General features: G+C 52.0%; 1 protein-coding gene across 9 annotated transcripts in view; it reads left to right on the plus strand.

Annotated features, from left to right (window-relative positions):
* Positions 1-18,916, plus strand: part of TACC2 (transforming acidic coiled-coil containing protein 2) — a 199,392-nt gene that overhangs the window by 72,826 nt on the left and 107,650 nt on the right. For 2 of the 9 annotated variants that reach the window (XM_054508440.2, XM_054508441.2), the window contains exon 1: positions 10,450-11,415. The exons of the other annotated variants lie outside the window; for them this stretch is intronic. In XM_054508440.2, coding sequence (XP_054364415.1) covers positions 10,805-11,415 — 611 coding nt within the window. In that variant the 5' untranslated portion in view covers positions 10,450-10,804. Of the gene's footprint in view, positions 1-10,449; positions 11,416-18,916 lie in introns of those variants that run through there. 9 annotated transcript variants of the gene reach the window in all.

Below are 18,916 nucleotides of genomic sequence, written 5' to 3' on the forward strand. Positions count from 1 at the left end.
TGCTGAAGTTCATTTGCATCTGCCTTGGATTCTTTGGAATGGGTCACTACCCTCTGAAGATACCTGCCATCCCTGAGCCACCAGCCTCCCTACCCAGGTGACTTCAGTGTTGCAACATTATATTTGATGGGACCCCTAAGTCCAGCTCCTCGTGAGGGCAGTCCTTCTGGCCTCAAGACCAGGGCTCTTTTCAACCAACCCGCTGGCACCGAGGTGAGTAAGCCTCACCTTGGCCAAGCCCAGCAAGCCGCCCAGGTCAAGCCTTCCAGCACACACGGGGAATGCATTCTTCTCCTTGGGGAACTCGGGCTTTGGGGTCAACCCCTTGCCAGGAGTGGCTGCAAAGGAGCTGAAACCTAACATCTGTGGGAGGGAGGGAGCGCCTGTGTGGGTGGGCCCAGCTGGGGCTACGCCGGAGGAACGCAAGCTCCAAGTGCATCTTTTTTTTTTTTTTTTTTAAGATTTTATTTATTTATTTGAGAGAGAGAGAATGAGAGAGAGCACATGAGAGGGGGGAGAGTCGGAGGGAGAAGCAGACTCCCTGCTGAGCAGGGAGCCCGATGCGGGACTCGATCCCGGGACTCCAGGATCATGACCTGAGCCAAAGGCAGTCGCTTAACCAACTGAGCCACCCAGGCGCCCTCCAAGTGCATCTTACGGGAAAGGTTGCCCCGACTCTTTTGGCACAACGTTTTGAGCTGCTGGCCCATCCCAAACCTCCTAGAGGAAGGGGCAGGGCTGAAAGTTGTCTGTCCTTGCCTAGCGGCCAGACACCATAGCACGATGGCTGCAGGAGACCCTTCCTGGCAGGTGACCAAGCCGCTGGAATTTAAACATGCATGGCCAGCGTTGGCAGAAAGTGAGAATTTGGGGGAGCAGGGAGTACAAGCCTTGGCGTGAGGTCTCAGCTCCAGGCCAGACTGCCTGTCCAGGCCACCTATGAAGGATGTCTGGGATGGGAGCTCCTCTGACTCCCGAGTCATGGTCGCAGGGATGCTCACCCTTTGCGACAGGTACCACCTCATGCCTGGCTCAGAGTTTCCTAGTCATGAAATACCACAATCAGAAGAACTTCAGGCCCTTCAGCCTCCTCATTTTACAGATGAGAAACCTGATACCCAGAGAAGGTGTGTGACTTCCTTAAGGACACACAGCTTGTCCCGGGACCACTAAGTCCAACTCCTCTTGAGGGCAGTCCTTCTGGCCTCAAGACCAGGGTTCTTTTCAACCAACCCGCTGGCACCGAGGTGAGTAAGCACCACCTTGGCCAAGCCCAGCAAGCCGCCCAGGTGAGCCTGGTTTGAACTGATGTTACAGATTGCTTTCATCAGGGGGTGGTGGTGGCTGAAAGTAATCCCATGCTCGGGTCACGTCTGAGAAAGCAGCGTATGCAGGCTCCCTCTGGCTTCTTTGCAAAATAAGCTGCAGCCTGTGTGTGGTGCCGGTTCTGGCCTTCCTTTCCTTGTGGCTGGTAAGCATTTGCAGGAAGAGGCAGGAAACCCGCTGTGAAAAGTTAGTTGGACGACTGCTCACAGATTCTCTAATTTGTCACGATTTGGGGAGTGTGCAGATGTGGATGGGGAGGGCAGTCTCGGACGAGAGTTCAAGAGCAAGTTCTGTCAAAACGTGAGTGTTGTCTCCTTCTAGCTATGTGTCTGTGTGAGCGGTTTTCTAGGAAACCCTCAGAGTGGTTTCTCTCTAAGTTTCTTTACAAACAGTTGAGCCATGAGGGCTTGGGAGGTAAAATACTCTTTTTTTAAAGATTTTATTTTTTAAAGATTTTATTTATTTGAGAGAGAGAAAGAGAGCACAAGTGGGGGGAGGGGCAGAGGGAGAAGCAGACCCCCCGCTGAGCAGGGAGCCCAACGCAGGGCTGGATCCCAGGACCTCAGGATCATGACCTGAGCCGAAGGCAGATGCTCAACCAACTGAGCCACCCAGGCGCCCCTTTAAAGATTTTATTTTATTTTATTTTATTTATTTATTTTTTAAAAGATTTTATTTATTTATTATTTGACAAAGCGAGAGAAGGAACACAAGCAGAGGGAGTGGGAGAGGGGGAAGCAGGCTTCCCACTGAGCAGGGAGCCCGATGCGGGGCTCAATCCCAGGACCCTGGGATCATGACCTGAGCCGAAGGCAGACGCTTAACGACTGAGCCACCCAGGCGCCCCAAAGATTTTATTTTTAAGTAATCTCCTCACCTGATGTGGGGCCTGAACTCACAACCTGGAAATGAAAAGTCGCAGGCTCCTCCGACTGAGCCAGCCAGGCACCCGGAGATTAAACCCCCTTACCGGTCATGGCAGGATTTAGCTTTGCTTTTGCCCGAAGATGGGAAGCTTGTCCATTAGAAACCACGAGGCTCTGGGTTGAATTGAGGTTTATCCCTCCTATTTGGTTCATGTTTTATCTTGAGTGGAGGGTAATTATTCTGTAGAGATGGCCCCAATGCGGGCAGTTTTTGCTCTTCAGGAGCTCCCCTCGCATTCTGCGTTGGGGAACCCTAACTGACCCGATGCGATGCGGGAGGAGGTTGTCTCACTTTCCTGCTCCCTCCCCCAGTCCTGAAAAGCCATCGGCTCTGCAAGTCCAAGGAAGGGCATTCTGTGCCTTCTCTTCCCAATCCCTTTTCCTTTGACATAAAACGTGGAGAAAGGTGTAAACACAGAGGCAGGCCCGGACTTCACAGGCGTCAGAGGCGGGAACTTGAGCGCAGCTGAGAGATGCCGAGCAGACTCACAAGCCCTGGTCCCAGGGTGACCCTCAGCCTGCCATGTCCCTCCCGCTCCTTGTCAGCCCTGTAGGGAGCACCTTCTTGTTCAAGAGACCGGAGAGGCAAGTGTAGTGTCTGTGAAACTCTGTCCACCCTCCAGCTCCGCAGGAGGCCTCACCCCTGCCCCTGCCCCAGTATCAAGAGTCTTTTCTGTAACCTGACCACAGTTTGAAGACACAGACAAATGTGTTACAGTGTGTCATGTAGGATTTCATAAGCAAAAGAGCTTGGGTGCTTGAGCTGGACAGATCTGGGTTCAAATCTGTCACTTCCTCATTCTAGGACCTCAGTCAAGTTGCTTAGTCGCTTCAAACCTTAGTTTCCTCATCTGTAAAATGGGTATAAATTAGTACCTACCTCTGGAGGATTCAGTGTGATAGTGCGTGGCAAGTGCTAGCTCCGGGTTGGCACAGGCGAGTGCTCGATGTCTGTCGCCTTTGGAGAGGGAGGCCTCTGAGGGCAGGGTGTGGGCCTAACAGTAGGCCCTCAACAGATGCGTGTAGATTGACTGTATCGTGTCCGGCGGATAGAGGGTGTGTGTATTTGATACATGCCTCAAAAGCTCTCTGTGGGCCAGGTTAGTTCAACGACACAACAGAATCAACAGAGTGATAAGCCATTCACTCGTCCATTTATTCATTCATTACGTAGGAGGGCCTCCTACGTAAAGGTCCCATGCTGGGTGCTTAAGGCAGAGTTTCTCATGCTCAGCACCACTGACGCTGGGGCCTGGGTGATCGCTGGGGAGGGCTGTCCTATACATGGTAGGATGTTCAGCAGCCTCAATGCTGGTAACGTCTTCCAAGTCGTGACGATCAAAAATGTCCCCAAACACTGCCAAATGTCCCCTGGTGGGCCAGGCTGTCCCTGGCGAGCCACTGCTCCTGGGCTGTGCCACTCACGATGTGGGTCCTTATACTAGCAGCCTCAGCAGCACCCGCGAGCCTTTTTTAGAGAGGCAGAACCTCGGGTCCTACCCCAGACCTGCTGAGCCAATCAGTGCTATACAAGGTGACTCGTTCACACCTCAGAGTGGCTGAGTTCATGGGCCATCCTGTGAGTAGCAGGGATCCAGGGCACTGAGTAGCAGGGATCCTTGGCTGCACGCTGAAATCTCCTAGCGAGATTTTTTAAAAAATACTGATGCCTGGGTGCCACCGCCAGGGTTTCTGATTTAATTGATAGAGGGGTATGCCCCGGGCACAGGGAACTTTCACAGTTCCCCAGGTGATTCTTTTGGGCAGCCAAGTTCAAGAACCGCTGGTCTAAGGAATATAAAGGCAAATCAAAGACTCAGGCTTCAGATGCTTATTTGTCTGGTGGGGAGATGAGACATGTACGTTATCATTCTCATCGTGTGGACTGAACCAAGCCCTGCGACCACCCCTCACTCCCCTCCCTCCAGACCCTCCCAATATATCGAGGCTAATCATCAAATGTTTTATTTTTTCACCCTTACCCTGATGTCACACCGATATCGGACTCTGACTCCTGGAGATTATTTTTCTGCCCAGGAAGACAGTCCAGCGGGCAAAACTTTGCTTCCCATTGAGTCAATGACTTACATAAAATTAGGACAAGGCCAAGTTCAAATGCAGGCTGAGCTGAGCACACTTTCAGGCAATGTGGGCCTGTGTGTGAAGTAGGCTTTGTGTGCACTCCAGGAAAATTCCAAGGCCCCATCTAGAAATTCTGGATGAGGCTAAGAAGTCCCGTGGAAAGCTTACCCCATACATTTCCTGCATGTATTTTGGGTTCCGGCTGACATTTCATCTTAGCATGGGCGGAGGTAATGGCCGAATTTTTCGAAGGCCTGAATCCCGCCTACAAATATTTCTCTCCGCGCATACAACTAAGTTCTGATGGGTTGCAGCTCAGGAATGTACCTCACTGCTTGGACAGCCCTTCATGGAATGTGAGGACTTTTCTGAGAAGCCCAAAGCAGTGATTCCTTCTTAAAAAAAACTAACAAACAAAGAAGAACAACAAAAAAACTTTCTCAGAGTTCACTAGTGAAGTAGATCTTATTTTATTAGTATGAGGGCTGAACTCACATGATAGAGCCGGGCGCTGGTCCTGGGTTCCTCATGGCATATTTTCTGCCAACAGGTTCAGAGTGTATAAAAATAACATGAAGCTGAGCTCTTTGTCACTGCGGGCTGGTTAGGAGTTTGGGTTCGTAGATGCACAGCCTGTGTGTGAACATGGTTCTGCTGGGTGCGAGCTGGGATAAGAGACCTCCAAAGCTGTTTCCTCCTTTGTCAGCTGAGGACAGTAGGCACAAAGGCCCATCAGAGGATTAAACGAGAGAAGGGATGAAAGTCACTTAGAACACCAGCTGGCTGGCAAATGCTCACAAATGTTAGCGAATATGATAGCAGTCATTTAAAAGAGTTTTTCAATCACCTTTTCGGCTTCCTTTATCTGATTGTTAAGTGGGGAAGGCAGAGAGCAAGCCGTCATGGGGATGGTACATTGCCACCCTTCCAAGCTGGCGGATGATGGGACAGTCCTCTAGGTGAGCATGCTTTTGGGGTTTGGGTTTCTGGTGGCTGGGTGAAGCCCTGAGGTCCGCCTTGCTGCAGAAAGCAGGGCCTTAAGGTGCGGTGAGGTCCTGGGCGGACGGGCTGAGGGAGCTGGTCCCCGAGGAGGGGACTCTTCTGCTAGGACAGGGCCAAGGTGGCAGTGATGAGCTGTGGGCTGAGAGTCAGCACAGCTGGGATGAAGCCCACCGTCAGGGCGGGGAATGGGGAGGACTCGGTTTCCTGCCCTTGAGCGGACCACACTCTGGTTCAAGAGACAGCACGCAGGCATTAAAAGATTAAGACAGCTCAGGGCCCTAATCGTCTTTGCCTTTCATTTGGTAATCGTTGTAGGTGGCCACCAGCACTTATCTGGAAGGTATTGTCTGGGAGACAAGGAGTTTGTCGCTTCTGTCCTTGCCTCTCTCCCAGAACCTGGGAGGACCTAACACACTGCAGGTGCTTGAGAAATATTTGTTGAATGAGTTGATCATAGACTTTGTTATCACAAAATGTTCCTAGGTATAGTCAAGAACAGATTTAATTCTCATGACCTAGAACATTCTATTTCTCTTCTGTCCACTTTCCTTCTTTTCTTAGCTCAGTGTTTCAGCGATGTTCTTTGGGCGTGTACCACTTTGAAGACTTTGACCTTATCTCTGGGCCTCTTGTATCACTACCTACTTACTATTTTTCCTTATACTGCCTCATTTGTATTTCAGTGTATTACTTCGTTTTGTCCTAGGTAATGTCTGTGAAGTTATGGGCTTGGTGTGCTAATTATGTTTCTTTCCTAATATGCTTTAAATGCATAATTATTAAAATAGCCTCATATGAGAAATCTGAATATGGTACCACCTCCTTGTCCTCTAAAACTCTCTGCTCAAGTATTCCCTCTTCTGGAAAAATCTCCCCATACTTCCTGCAGGGCTGATTCAATATTCCCCTTCTGCCTATGGCATGTAGTAGCCACTCCCTCATCTAACTGTAGGAGTGAGTACAGGGACCACGAGGCATCTGACTTTGCACAGGGCCCCCACATAGCAGGTGCTCAGTAAGTGATTTTGATCGACTGAATGAAACTCCTTGAGTCTACAAAAACATACATTGCCTGGCTACATATGGGTAGCCCTGTTCTTCTGTGAGGACAACATGCTATATCATTCAGGGACCTGGGGTTTCTGAGCTTGCCCTCGGGGGCCCATCAACAAGGCAGATATATGAACTTCCATTTTGACTCACACCCCCAGCAAAGAGCTAGTGTGTTCTTTGTCCAGGGAGACATCACATACTCCGCATCAGTGAACCAGCCAGCCCTGCAATAGTTCTAGTCCCTGGCCTTGTTTCCCAGATTTCTCCATGTATCAGACTGTGGCATTGGCAATCCAGGGAGGGGGCTCTTGGTCCAGTGGGGTAGAAGCAAGTCCTTGGATAGAATGGAGGTTCCTTTCAGTCTACTGAAATAACTTCTAATACACACACTGCACCCTCTCATTCTTCCTGCTCCAAATGCCAGTGCACCTGGTGTCTGCTCGTGTTCTTGTTCTGCACGCCTGCTTCTTGCCTCTCCAGCATGAGCCCATCTTTCCTGTCTTATACATGTTGATACCCCCGTAAGCACCTGGAACGGTGATTGTGGATGCTTATGAATATTTTATTAGTTTGCAGGTGTTTATGTGTCAGGCAAATTTGGGCACAGGTTTCTGGCCCGGCTTCCCATTTCCACGCGCCTTGTCACTTCTTAGCTAAAGCAAAATATTGTTGCCACAACGGAGTATGAAAGGAACTACAAACACACAGCAAAGCCTTCTTTAGTGCTCAGGGTGGGGGCATTTCCTAGACGCCAACTTGCCTTTTGGATTCCGGAAGACTCCCTTGGCAAATGATCTCCCATCTGCTCTGTAGTTTTTCATTGCTTTCTGCAGCCTTGGGTCTAGTATCTTCCAAAGGAGCACTTCCCAACATCCCGGTTGACAGTTCCCTCAGGATGCTTTTGGCGGCAAGGAACAGACAGCCCAATGCAAGACAACGTCAACAATAATCGGTCCACCTGGCGGGGAGTCCAGAGACAGGGCACTTTTGAGGTGGAGTGTTTCATTAGGACATTTCATCTTCTCTCCTGCCCACATGGAGTATGTTGGCAGACATCCCCTTCATTGTTTCAAGCTGGCTGCAGCAGCCCCAGGCATTGTGCCCTCAAGATGATGCCAAGAAGCAGGAGGACATCTGGACAGGAGATATGCCATCTTGTGTTTTCTCTAAAGAGTGAGGGAAAGGACACTATAAGCCCAGCTGACTTCCCTTCCTGTCTCACTGGTGAAGGGTGTGTCACGTGACCACACCTACATTAATTATTTGAATATAAGCAAGTAAGTCAATAAGGAGAGGGAAGAGCAGTTTTGGAGACAACCAATGACTCCTGCCACAAAACTTTAGTTTCAGAGTTTCTCCCAGTGTGGTTTGGAAAGCATCTCCATCCAGAATCTGCTTGCCGCTAAAATGTACGTTCTTGAGAACCAACCCCCCTTTCCTGACCTCCTGAACCAGAATCTCTGGGAGCATTTTAACAATAACCCAGTGAGTCTTATGTGCACTGAGTTTCAGACCATGGGTCTGGTGTTTGTGGTTGTCTCTCATTAATATTTACAGATTGTAGTTGGTCCTTTATCAGGGAGGCTGCGAGAGCAAAAAAAATAAAGAGTTAGCCTTCAAAAATTCTCTTCCCAGTCCTTGCCTTTTGGAGATTCAAACAGAAATATTAACTGATACAATGATGATATCTAGGGTTTGTTTCAAAATAATCCAGGTGGCAGTGGGGAAGTGAGCAATGTGAATGAAACAGAATTGGCCACGATTTGATAATATTGAAACTAGGTAATATACATAGGGTTCATTATACTGTTCTTTCTACTTACATTTAAAAAAAAAAAAAATCTCCTTTCAGACACCTGCTGTGTCTCTATGCAGCCTTTGACATGGGGTGTGTCACTCTCCTTGAGACTCAGGTTGGGATCTAGGGACCCAACAGCACACATTCTTTCCTAGAAAGCAGCATTTGCACATTTTCATTCCCCCCCCCCCTTCTCTCCAAATGAACCTTTGCTCCAAACAAAATCTTATGCGGAACCCAAAGGTATGACCCATAAAAGTGCAATTGTTGTGGTTACAGATGCTAAGGGTGCCTCTTGGGCAGCCTTTATGGTCACTCCAGAAACCCCAGGACTCCAGAAGACAGTTTAACAGTGACTGCCCTATTGCACTGCGGACAACACTCATACAGATTGCATTTCTGCTGAGGCCTTGGGGGTCTTGTCCTCAGACCCAAGAAATTCTTACGGCGTGAAGATTCAGTCATGGATACAAGTACGAAGGCACATGCTTCCTGCCTGTGACTCAGTCTTTTCCTCTAGATTCCATGGATCCCCAGCCAGAGGGCACAAACACACATGTCCCTTCCTCTGTGTCAGCAGTGTGGTGTTACCCTGACCTGCAGCAGGAAGAGGCAGGCCATGCATGTTTACTGTCGCTTCAGGTTTACCATCTGGGCAGCACGTCTGGCTGTGGTTGGGACCAGAGCTGGGTGGGTCGGCGGAGAGTTTCTGGTGTGGATGCATCTCGGTCAGGTATCGGGATTTGACTTTCAATCCCCTGTGATGTTGGGAGCTCTTGACTTCATCTTCTAATGAGTATGTCCTACTCTGGACCATGGCTCTGTGTGCCTGCTGGCTGCCCAACCCCACTGCACTGTTTGAGTATGGCGATGCCTTGGAGAAGCGCTGGGGGCAATGAGTGATCTTAGACTCTATGTCTCTATTCCTAGAATCCAAGATACTTTCATAAAATCCTTCAAAGAAGAGTCAATCATAGTAATAACCAGATACCTACTGTATCCATTTCCTATCGCTGTTGTGACAAATTACCACCAAGTGAGTGGCTTAAGACAATACAAATTTATTTTCTCACAGTTCTGCAGGTGAAACATCTGACATGGGTCTTGCTGGACTAAAATCAAGGTGTCAGTAGGGGGTGTGTTCTTTTCTGGAAGCCGGAGGGAAAAATCCATTTCCTTACTTTTTCCGCTGCCACATTTGTTGGTTCACAGTGCCCTTCCTCCACCTTCAAAGCCAGCACAGCATCTTCACATCTTTCTTTGTCCCTGCTTCCTCTCTTCCTGACCTCTTCTCTTCCTCTTTCACTTCGAAGGACCCTGAGGATTACATGGGGTCCACCTGGATAATCTAGGATAATCTTCCTATTTTAAGGTCAGATGATTAGCAACCTTAATTCCATCTATAATCTTAATTCCCCTTTGCCTTGTCAATTAATATATTCACAGACCATGGAGATTAAGATGTGGACATCCTCAGTGGGGGGACATCAGCCGGCTGACCACACGAGTGGGTTTCAAAGCATAGTAGTACCTTCTTTTGTCATGAAAGATACGCATCCAGCAAGGAGGGGCTGTTGTAAGTGAAAGGGATGGCACCTCAAATGCATCTTTGTTCTTGGCTTAATTGGAGTGTTTGAGCTTAATAAGGTAGACAATGGGGGTTTTTGTTTGTTTGTTTTGTTTTGTTTTGACCGTAGATGGGCATGACCGGGAAATTAGGGCACAGGACACAGAAAAGAAAAAATAAAAGAAAACCTGGGCATTCCAATTCTTACTTTACCAACAGTGGATGGTATACATTTAAGCAAATTAGCCTATTTTGGTCTCAGTATCACATTTGTGAAATGGGTACATTAATACCCATTGTGAACAAGGAATCTACTGAAATTTCTATCAGAAATGTGGCTCTTAGAAGCATGGTGTTTAAAGAAAATGTTTTTAGTGGAAGGTAATAAATTTCTTTATTCTACATGGAATTCTCATTTAGGGCCATCAAGCCTTGGGCATCTGTTTCTTTAAGAGGAAGAAGGGAAGCGTTGAGTCATTTGTGAGTCTCTTGCCCTTTGGTCCCTGCCTATAAAATAAAGCAAAGCTTTCTTGAAACCAAACTTAAAATAGGAAGCCTGGCATCCACATATAGCCACAGGCTCTTCTTAGTTCTTTTCCTTCTTCTTTCTGCCTAGCTGCAGAAATAGCCCGGGGAAAGGTGATACCTTGCCGTGGTACCAGGGGCAGGTAAGCGCCACTCCTGGGTAAGAGGTCGATGTTAGCAGAAGAGTTGATGTGGGGCCCAAGAAGGGAAAAAATAAAACCAACAACTCCAGATAGAAACAGGCGCCCTGGAAATATGGCAGCGGGGAGCGGTTTGGGTTTACAGTCGCTGCCTACTTCAGAGGGTGCAGCAGCCCAGGAGAAGGCACAAGTTTTGCAAACTGTAGAGCGCAGCGCACTCTAAGGCTCTGTGGGCAAGCAGTGTTAGGTCGACGCAGAGGAAGAAGGAAGAGTGAGAATTTGGCTCCAGGAACTAGTGCGGCACCATCTCGTCCCCACCTTCTTTCGGGGGCCTGCTCCCCGCTCCCAAGCTCCCAAGCGTGTGTGGATCGCCGCGTTGGGACACATGGCCCGCGCTCGGCCTCAGGCGTTTCGCACGGTGCCTCCCCCGCGGTTGCCCCGCGTAGCGGGAAGCGCCGTGGAAAAACTCAGACGTGTAACAAGTGGTCAAGCCTCGGGGACTCCTGGAAGCAGCCCGCCGTGCGTCCGGGAGCAGCGGCCGGGCGGCGCTGCGGCGTCGGGCGGGCTGCGCCCGTCCCCGGCTGGCGGCGCGGCCGCCGGGGCCCCGGGGCTCCCGGGCGCGCCGCCGCCGGCCCCGCGCATTCCTGGCCCGGGAGGAGAGCGCGGCGGGCGCCCTGCGCGAGCAGCCGGCTGCGCGCGGGCCCTCGGAGCGCCGAGAGCTGGGGGAGGAGCCTGGCCCGCCGCCGCCGCGCTCCCAGTCACTGGCCTTTTGTGCTGCAACCTCGCCCGACCCTCGGGGGCCGCGCCGCCCCCGCGCCCGCCCCGCGCCGTTGCCCCGGGAAAGTTTGCGTCGCCGGGCCGGGCCGGGCCGGGCCGGGGGGTGGACTCCGCGCGCCGCCGCTCGGCTCGGGAAGCTCCGCCGCTCGGGGCTCTCTGGCAGTCGCGTCCCCGAAGAAAGGCGACTCCGCGCGAGCCATCCGCGAACGCCCCGGGCCGGTAAGTGCGCCGCGGCCACCGGCGGGCGGGCGCCCGGGGTCAGGGAGGAGACGGACGTCCCCAGGACCTTGGCCGCCAGACAAAGGCGTGCTGGAAGTGGGAGCCGCAGCTCACTTTATCTTTCCCCGAGAGGCACTGGCTATGGGCGGGAGAGAGGCGAGGCACGCATTTGTGTCCCCTGCTGGCAGAGGAGAGTGTCTGCGGGGCAGCTGGCGGGCGCGGGGCGTGTGCCGGGGAGGCTCGCTCCGTCCGTGAGACCGCTCGGGGTGCGCGCCCGCGGCTGGGGTGCCCGCCCAGGGTCGAGGTCTCCGCCCGCGCTTGGAGTCTGCGCGTGTGCCCGGGGCTTCGCCCTAGCTGGGGTCCGTGCCCGGAGCCGCGGTCCCCGCCCATAGGTGGAGTCCCCGCATGCAGTTGGGGTTCGGGACCCGGGTCCCCGCCCGTGGCTCGGCTCTGCGCCACCCCCGCGGGGGCTCCTTCCGAGTCCGAGCGGTGCCACCCGGTCGCGTGGGGTCACCCCCGGCGGTCCACGGCGGCGCGTGGATGAGCCATAAAACTGCACTGCATTTCCTCCGAGTTGGGGACTTTTAAATTCTCGAACAGTTACGTCAGCGGGGCCGAGCGCACTTCGGGGCTCCGGCGAGCACGTGACCCGCCGAGCTTCCCCCGAGCGTCCTTGACTCCTCGGCCCCGCGGCGTGACTCTTCCTTGGCCTCTGCACGTCCTGGAAAAGGGACTTCAAAAGTCCTGATTGCTTGCACAGGCTGCGGCTCAGGCCGTTTGTTGACCTCCTCAGCGCTTGTCTTTGCTTACAATGGCATCGTCATCATCATCATCCCCATCGTGCTGGTAGCCTAGTTATCTCCTGGCTCTGTCAGATGCTAAGGACAGGACCTTGTGCCCCGGGGGGGGGGGGGGGGGGGGAGGGCGTTAAATACAACGGAGATAGACATTGTGAGAAAATGTGTCGGTGGGCTGGGGAGGTGCAAATGGAAGCTTCGGGAAGGGCAGCCAGGGGGCGGGGTTAGCGTGCCCACAGTGTGTGCAAGGGTGCAGGAGGCTGTCCCAACCCCCTGCCGGCGCGGTACTGGACAATCGAGGGCCCTGGTGCTGGTTTCTATCCGTTTTATGCCAGAAGAGGGCGGACCTTTGTTAGAAGGCAGAGAACTCTCTGTTCTTATTTCTCTGGGATCCGCTGTGAAGCCACATTTCAAAAGCTGTTTTCATTGTAGTATTTGGAAGTGACTTTGGAAACGTCTGGGGCCATGTCCTGAGGCTGGTTTCATCTGTGGCTTCATCCATTCTCAATCACTTACATGTTTCGAAGTTGAGTCTTCACCATTGTTCTCAGGGGCCCGGTTTGAAGTCGTGGAGCTGGAGGAAGGGTTCGCTGGGGCTTGGGGAGTGGGCTACCGCCCAGCTGCCCACCATGGGCTTTCTCATCCGGAGCTCAGGCTGGGAGCTCTTGGAGAGAATAGGGCCGGTTGTGCCGGGCAGGTGAGTCCCTTGGGGCTCCTTCTCACAGGCTCTGCCCTGGGCTCAGGCATTCTCCTCAGAGGAGGGCCGGAGCAGGAAATAGGTCAGGAACTGCCCTCATCCAGATGCCACGGCTGACTCTGAGCTACTCTGAGCCTCTTTTTCAGCTCCTGCACTATCGCTAGTCCCTCATGTAAAGGTAGGCCAGGCACCATGGAGCGCGACCCCCACACAGGCATCACTGCTTATGGAGATCCAGGGAACAAATGCGCCCCCCTGGGAAACCTGCAAGGAACTGGCCTCTGGTCCCTCTGTTCATCTCCATCCTTTTTGTCTCTGAGTTTGAGCACTTAAAAACTCTTAAAATTTAAAACACTTAAAAACTTAAATATCTTAGCTGCAAGGAAACTTAAAAGATCAAAGTTGCATGTTATAGATGCCCAAAGGGAGACTCAGAGAAGTCCAGTGTCACATGTGAAGGTGGGACTCTAACCCAGGATCCCAGGCACCTGGCGCGGTGTTCTCTCAGCTAAGTCCTGAGGCCTCTGTGGTCTCATCCCGCTTTGTATTGTGGTTATTTATGTTTGTCATTTCTATGGAGACAGGCACTGCTTGAGGGAGAACCTGCCTAGTTTGCAGTACCCTCATAAGAGTGACATGGGCCTGGGGGGGGGGGGTCAGTGGTTGAAGTGAGTCCCTGCTTTCAAGGAGTGGGGTGTGTGTGTGTGTGTGTGTGTGTGTTTCTCCTGGGACTCGGGGTGTGTGTGTGTGTGTGTGTGTGTGTGTGTGTGTGTGTTTCTCCTGGGACTCAGGTCCACAGCTGAAAGCAAACGGTTCTTGGATTGACTGTGGTTTGGGTTTATAGGCCCTGGTACCTTTTGCACAACAAGGAGAAGGTCCAGGAGGCTGGTGATAGAGTCTCTGACTCTTCCTGGCCAGAGGAGCAAGTCAAAAAAGAAGACCACAGAGCTGGGTGCCCGGGACTCTCCTACTGTGACCTGTGACCAAGGCGTATGACATCTGGCTCGGTGGCTGGGTTTTGTCTCTCCCCCACCGAGGTCACGGTCCCTTGTTTATAACCTCAGGAATCATTTCTACAGCAACTCACTGAGATGACAAAACAGCCCATGGATTATGGAACCATTCAGGAGAAAGGAAAGGCATGAAGAAGATGACCTGGCAAAACAAAAGTTTGTAGGGAAGTGGCTCTAAAAATAGAGAGGGCAAACGAAATGTGCCGGGGCCTCTAGACAATGATCTGCAGTGGAGGTTTCATTACAGATATCTTGGGGATCAGCTCTGTCCCCCTTCCCTTCCTCTCTGGTCCCGTCTGGTCTATGCCTTCAGTCTGGCACTTGGCAAGGGTATTTAGTGTGGCCAATTCAGAGAAAGCAAAGTTCCCAAGATGGGTTTTCCCTGGGATGGGAGGGACAGTACAGACAAAGCTCCCAGTTTCAGACTGAGCTCCTACGTTTGAGTCCCTGCCCCAGCCCTACCAGCTGTGTGCCCTTGGGCAGGTCACTAACCGTCTCTGAGTCCCGACTTCCATCTCCTAATGGTGTGGACACATATCCACGTATCCCTGCCCGCTTGGCTCACAGGATTGTGGGGGCTAGTGCCATTATGTGCCTGCAAATACTGGCAAACTGTGAAGTCCTGTGCACACAGAAGGTTCTGGTTCTATTTTCACCTGGTTATGATCAAAGGGATTTGATTAGGGGAGGTGGAGTTCCTAAGACCTCTGAGAGCTTCTTTTTATTGGTATTATTTTTAAGTGGAAATGAGGAGGTGTGCTAGTGAACAGGGTTCTCTCTTATTCGGAAGCCGGCTCTCCAGCCCCCTGTTTTGCCCATCCTCCCATTTAATTGCTCATTTATAGTTTACCCAGGAAACAAGTAAAAATAAAAGAATAGGAAACTCCCTTCAGTTCAGCTCACAGACAGCAAATCTGGGGGAAACACTGGAAAGAAGTAGTAGTTGCTGTACCAGCTCATGTGCAGATTTGACCGTTTCTGGTCCTGCTCAGCCCCCTGTCCTGGTGGGCTTGCATCCATGTGGGGCCTTGGAGGCCCGGGAGCCCCCTGCTGTGTCATTCAGAGCACGTGGTTACGCTCCTGAGGGCATGGGGCTGGCTCACATCATGCCAGTTCTCCCAACGGGGCCCCTTCCAAACTGAGAAGAGGTAGTAAGAGGTTGGCTCATGCCCGGGGCAGGAGCATCTTTTCCCTCCTTCTTTTATCCCTCTGATCCTCGGCTTTCCATGGCTGTCTGCCGTCCCCCTGCCTCCTTCCCATTAAATAGGCAAAGGCCCGATGTCACCTTGCATGCCTTCACTGCAGCTCGCTCACCTGTGAGTTACCTGGCCCAGGAAGTTGCATCTGACAGCTCCCTGCGTCTAGGTTATCTGGTGGTCAGCCATGTGCCAGGGTCTCTCTGCTCCAGGGTCAACAAGACCCTGCCTCATCTCTCCTGCTGTTCCTGGGCAGGACTCCCGTGCTGGGCAGAGCCCATCTCCTGGCTTCTAGGGCCAGCAATTGTCTGCTTTGGCCCCCCGTCTCTGGAACTATGGGGTGTCCGCCTTTATTCCTCGTATAAGGTCTAGACCTCATTGCATTCTATGTGTAGGGAGAGCCGTTGGGGTTAATTGTGCGACTTGTGTAATTTTGGAAGCAGAGAAAAATCTGTGACCATCAAAGGAAACCGAGGACTTGGCAAGGTTTTAAAAAACCAACAACTAAACTTTTGCCTTGTCTGTGTCAAAACACTCCAGGCGTTCATGCAGACTCCGGTTTGTTTGTGAGCTGGGATGCCTGCTCTGGGCTCGAAAAAATTAGAGAGGGAGCCGTCTCTGGCCTGAACTAAGGGGAGCCAGGCAGCTCTGGTGGTGGCAGCTGCTGACATCTTTGTGTTGTTGCTGCTTTCCAAGCGTCCATACAGTCAACACGTGTTTATCGAACACCGACTGTCTGATGAGGACCTATTACGAGATTGACACCGTGCTGTACAGATGCTTTGTGCTCTGCTTTCTTTTAACAATCCTTCCAAGTTATACAATTTGTCCCCATTTCACAGGGTCAGAAACAGGCTCAGGGAGGTTCATGGACTTGCCCAGGGCTCCAGATGGCTAGGAAATGGCAGAGCTGGATTCAGGCTCAGCTCGGTCCTGTCCAGAGTCTGGGCTGTCTTTACCACATTAGCTGCCCGCCCACCCCACGGATGACTCCGTTTGATCTCTGTGCCAGTGTTCTGGTGGAGTTGAGGCACAGTGGGTTCCCTGCGTTGGCTTTCGGGAGGAGTAGGTCCCCTTGGCCGGGATCTTGACCCCAGAAGTGCTGGCCCATTTGGCAGGTGTCTTCTCTTGGCTTCGTCCCTTTGATCAGGGGGACAGCTGCATCATCACTCACCTGATCCTGTGGCTTTTCCCAGTACCTGGGTTTGGTAATTTCTTTATCTTTTGCAAAGAACAGTGGGTACTACCTCCCTGCCTTGTCCCTCCTGGAATGACTTCCTCCCCTTTGAGCTTGTCATCAACTGCTGTCCTTGGGCTCACTAACCGCACCCAGTGTGGGGTGTGGGATTGATAGCCATTTTTAAGGCGTGATTAAGTTGTATATGAGAAAAAGGTTCTCCCTCTGCACCTCCTCTCCGCCACCAGGTCTCCTGGGAGCTGGAGCCTTGAGTCAGCAGGTTACCCCCTGCCTCCCATCCTTAAGTCCTAACCAGGAATCTGGCCCCTGGCCAAGGGGGCACTACCCAGGGCTTCCTCCAAGCCATCCGTTTCAGCCAGCCCAGGGGCTGCACCTCCAGAGCCTCAGGGTTTCCAGATCTGAAAAATCACTGAGCTAGAAGGGAACATAGAGGACGAACAGTCCAAACCTCCTTTTATGGAGGAGGCACCTGCAGCCCAGGGAGGAAAAGGTCTTGCCCAGCGGCCCCATGCTGGCTGTTCACCTCCTTTTCGTGGGAAGGCAGACCCCACCAGGCTGCTTTGCCTGTCACTATTCATTGCACATCCTTGAGGGAGATGCTGCTTGTGCCCATGCATCCTGTCTGCCCGTGAGGGCTGGAGTCCGAGCAGGGGATGGTGCTCAGCTCAGTGTGGCCCTGGGTAGGGTGACTTCCCTGCCCAGAGGCTCGATTTGCTCTTCGTGCAATGGGCTTCACGTTGCTCAAAGTGGCAAAGGGCCCGTCCAGTGCCTGGCACATAGTGGGTGCTCATAAACATCGGTTCCCTCTGTTGCCACCTGTATTCATTCCGATCCCACGACAGTGCCCTGGCGGGGGGGGGGGGCGAAGGAGCAGTACGTACACCTCGGGGCACACACCTGGGCAGGGGAGGCAGGCGTGTGGACTGTGAAAAAGCACCTGCAGGGTGCTCTGTTGGGAAGACGGTGTACCCCGCTGTGTTTGTATTACTGTTGCTGGGTCCTTCGAGGGAGGAAAGTTACAGGACTGGCCTCAACCCTCACCACTCCCTGGCCAGGTAGGGACTACCATTGCCTTCTTTGACAGATGGGGAAACTGAGGCTTGAAGGAGCCTTTCCACAAGGTCACACAGCTCTTTATTGCTGGAGTGGGGGCCCAGCCTCCAGCCCCCTGCCCCATCCTGCCTCTCAGCGAAGAGGGGGAGGGGCCTTATTTCTTCACTGGCAAAGGCCCAGTACCGAGGCCCAGGGCTTACCAGGAGTGTGCAAAAAATGTTTGGCCCTGAAATATGAAAAGCACAGCTCAAAACTGAAATGGACAGATGTTCCGTGTTAAGTGTCTATAAAATGTCACATAGTGTCACCCTCATTGTTGGAACTGTTACCTCTTTGATGCCATTGGTTTTCCTCCCTGTGGCTCTGTCCCTTGTGGCTCATTCATCCCCGTCAGCTTTTTCCTTGCTGACTCTGGGCTGGGAAGATGGCAGGGAACAAGGTGGAGGGTCCTTTCCTGTTGCTGCAGCCACGATCCCCCTGCTGGCCTGTCCCCCCAGGGGCCTCTGCCACCTCCGCCTCCTTGTGCAGCTGAACTCAGACGGAACTGTGGCGTGCCCACTGGGGGAATGGCCGGGGCCACCGCGTGGGTTCCTATGATGAGGACAGGTCAGTGGCAGAAGGCCCGGGTGCTCGCCATGCTGTCTCTTTGCCAAGGGACTTAATTCCGTGAGCGTCAGTCTCCTATTCTATAAAATAAGTTGTCTGCCAACTACATAGGGGTGGGGGAGAATCCTAAAACAACACCATTTGGCGGAGATCTAACATACTATACAAATACAAGTAGCTGTGTATTTTCTTAAGTTATTTAAAAAAAAATTTTTAGTATTTTTTTTTTTTTAACTGAAGACAAATCTTTAAATTGCTGGCCTTTCTTATATGGGAGTGGAAAATCTCTGTTCTCCCTGACATGGGCTCTAGGATCTCTCAGACACGTTGCTTTTCCTGGAGTCGTGTGGGAGATTCTTCCTGTTCTTAGCTCGAGCCAGGCCCCCCACGCTGTGGGGTTACCTGGATCCTGTGTTTTGGGGCCTGGGTTCAAATTCTGACCACTTTATACCCCTTCGAAGGGCTAGATGAGCAAGGGTGTGCACAACTCTTCACCCCATGCTCCACACTTAACAATGTTCGCTGCTCTTATGATTATTTATTGTTATATCGTCAAAACTTTTATTGTACTTATTTGCATTTGTTACAGCATTTAGTACATGCTAAAATATTATCATCAGTAAAAACAGTGTGCTTGAGACCTTCATCAGGCCCCTTATCTGTCAGGGGCTCACACTCCCCTGCTCCCAGGAACGGTGGAACTCTCTGGTTTTAGGAATCCTCTTATCTATTGAGCCCAACTCTTGTACCTGGCCTTCAGGATTGCCAGGTCATACTCATCCCACTTCATCGTTTGCCGGATCACAAAAGGAACACGTTGTTCTCCATAGGGACTAAAAAAGCAAAGCATTGCTTGTCCTGAGCAGGTGGATGCCTGGTAAGCCCAGCTTCTGGAGGAGCGGCTGAAGCAGAGGTCAGGTGTATCCGCCCCTCATGCCAGA

The sequence above is a fragment of the Mirounga angustirostris genome, unplaced genomic scaffold, assembly GCF_029215605.1.
Source record: "Mirounga angustirostris isolate CCGP_5_RB_7025 unplaced genomic scaffold, mMirAng1.0.hap1 SCAF_6, whole genome shotgun sequence".
NCBI classification, from domain to species: domain Eukaryota; kingdom Metazoa; phylum Chordata; class Mammalia; order Carnivora; family Phocidae; genus Mirounga; species Mirounga angustirostris.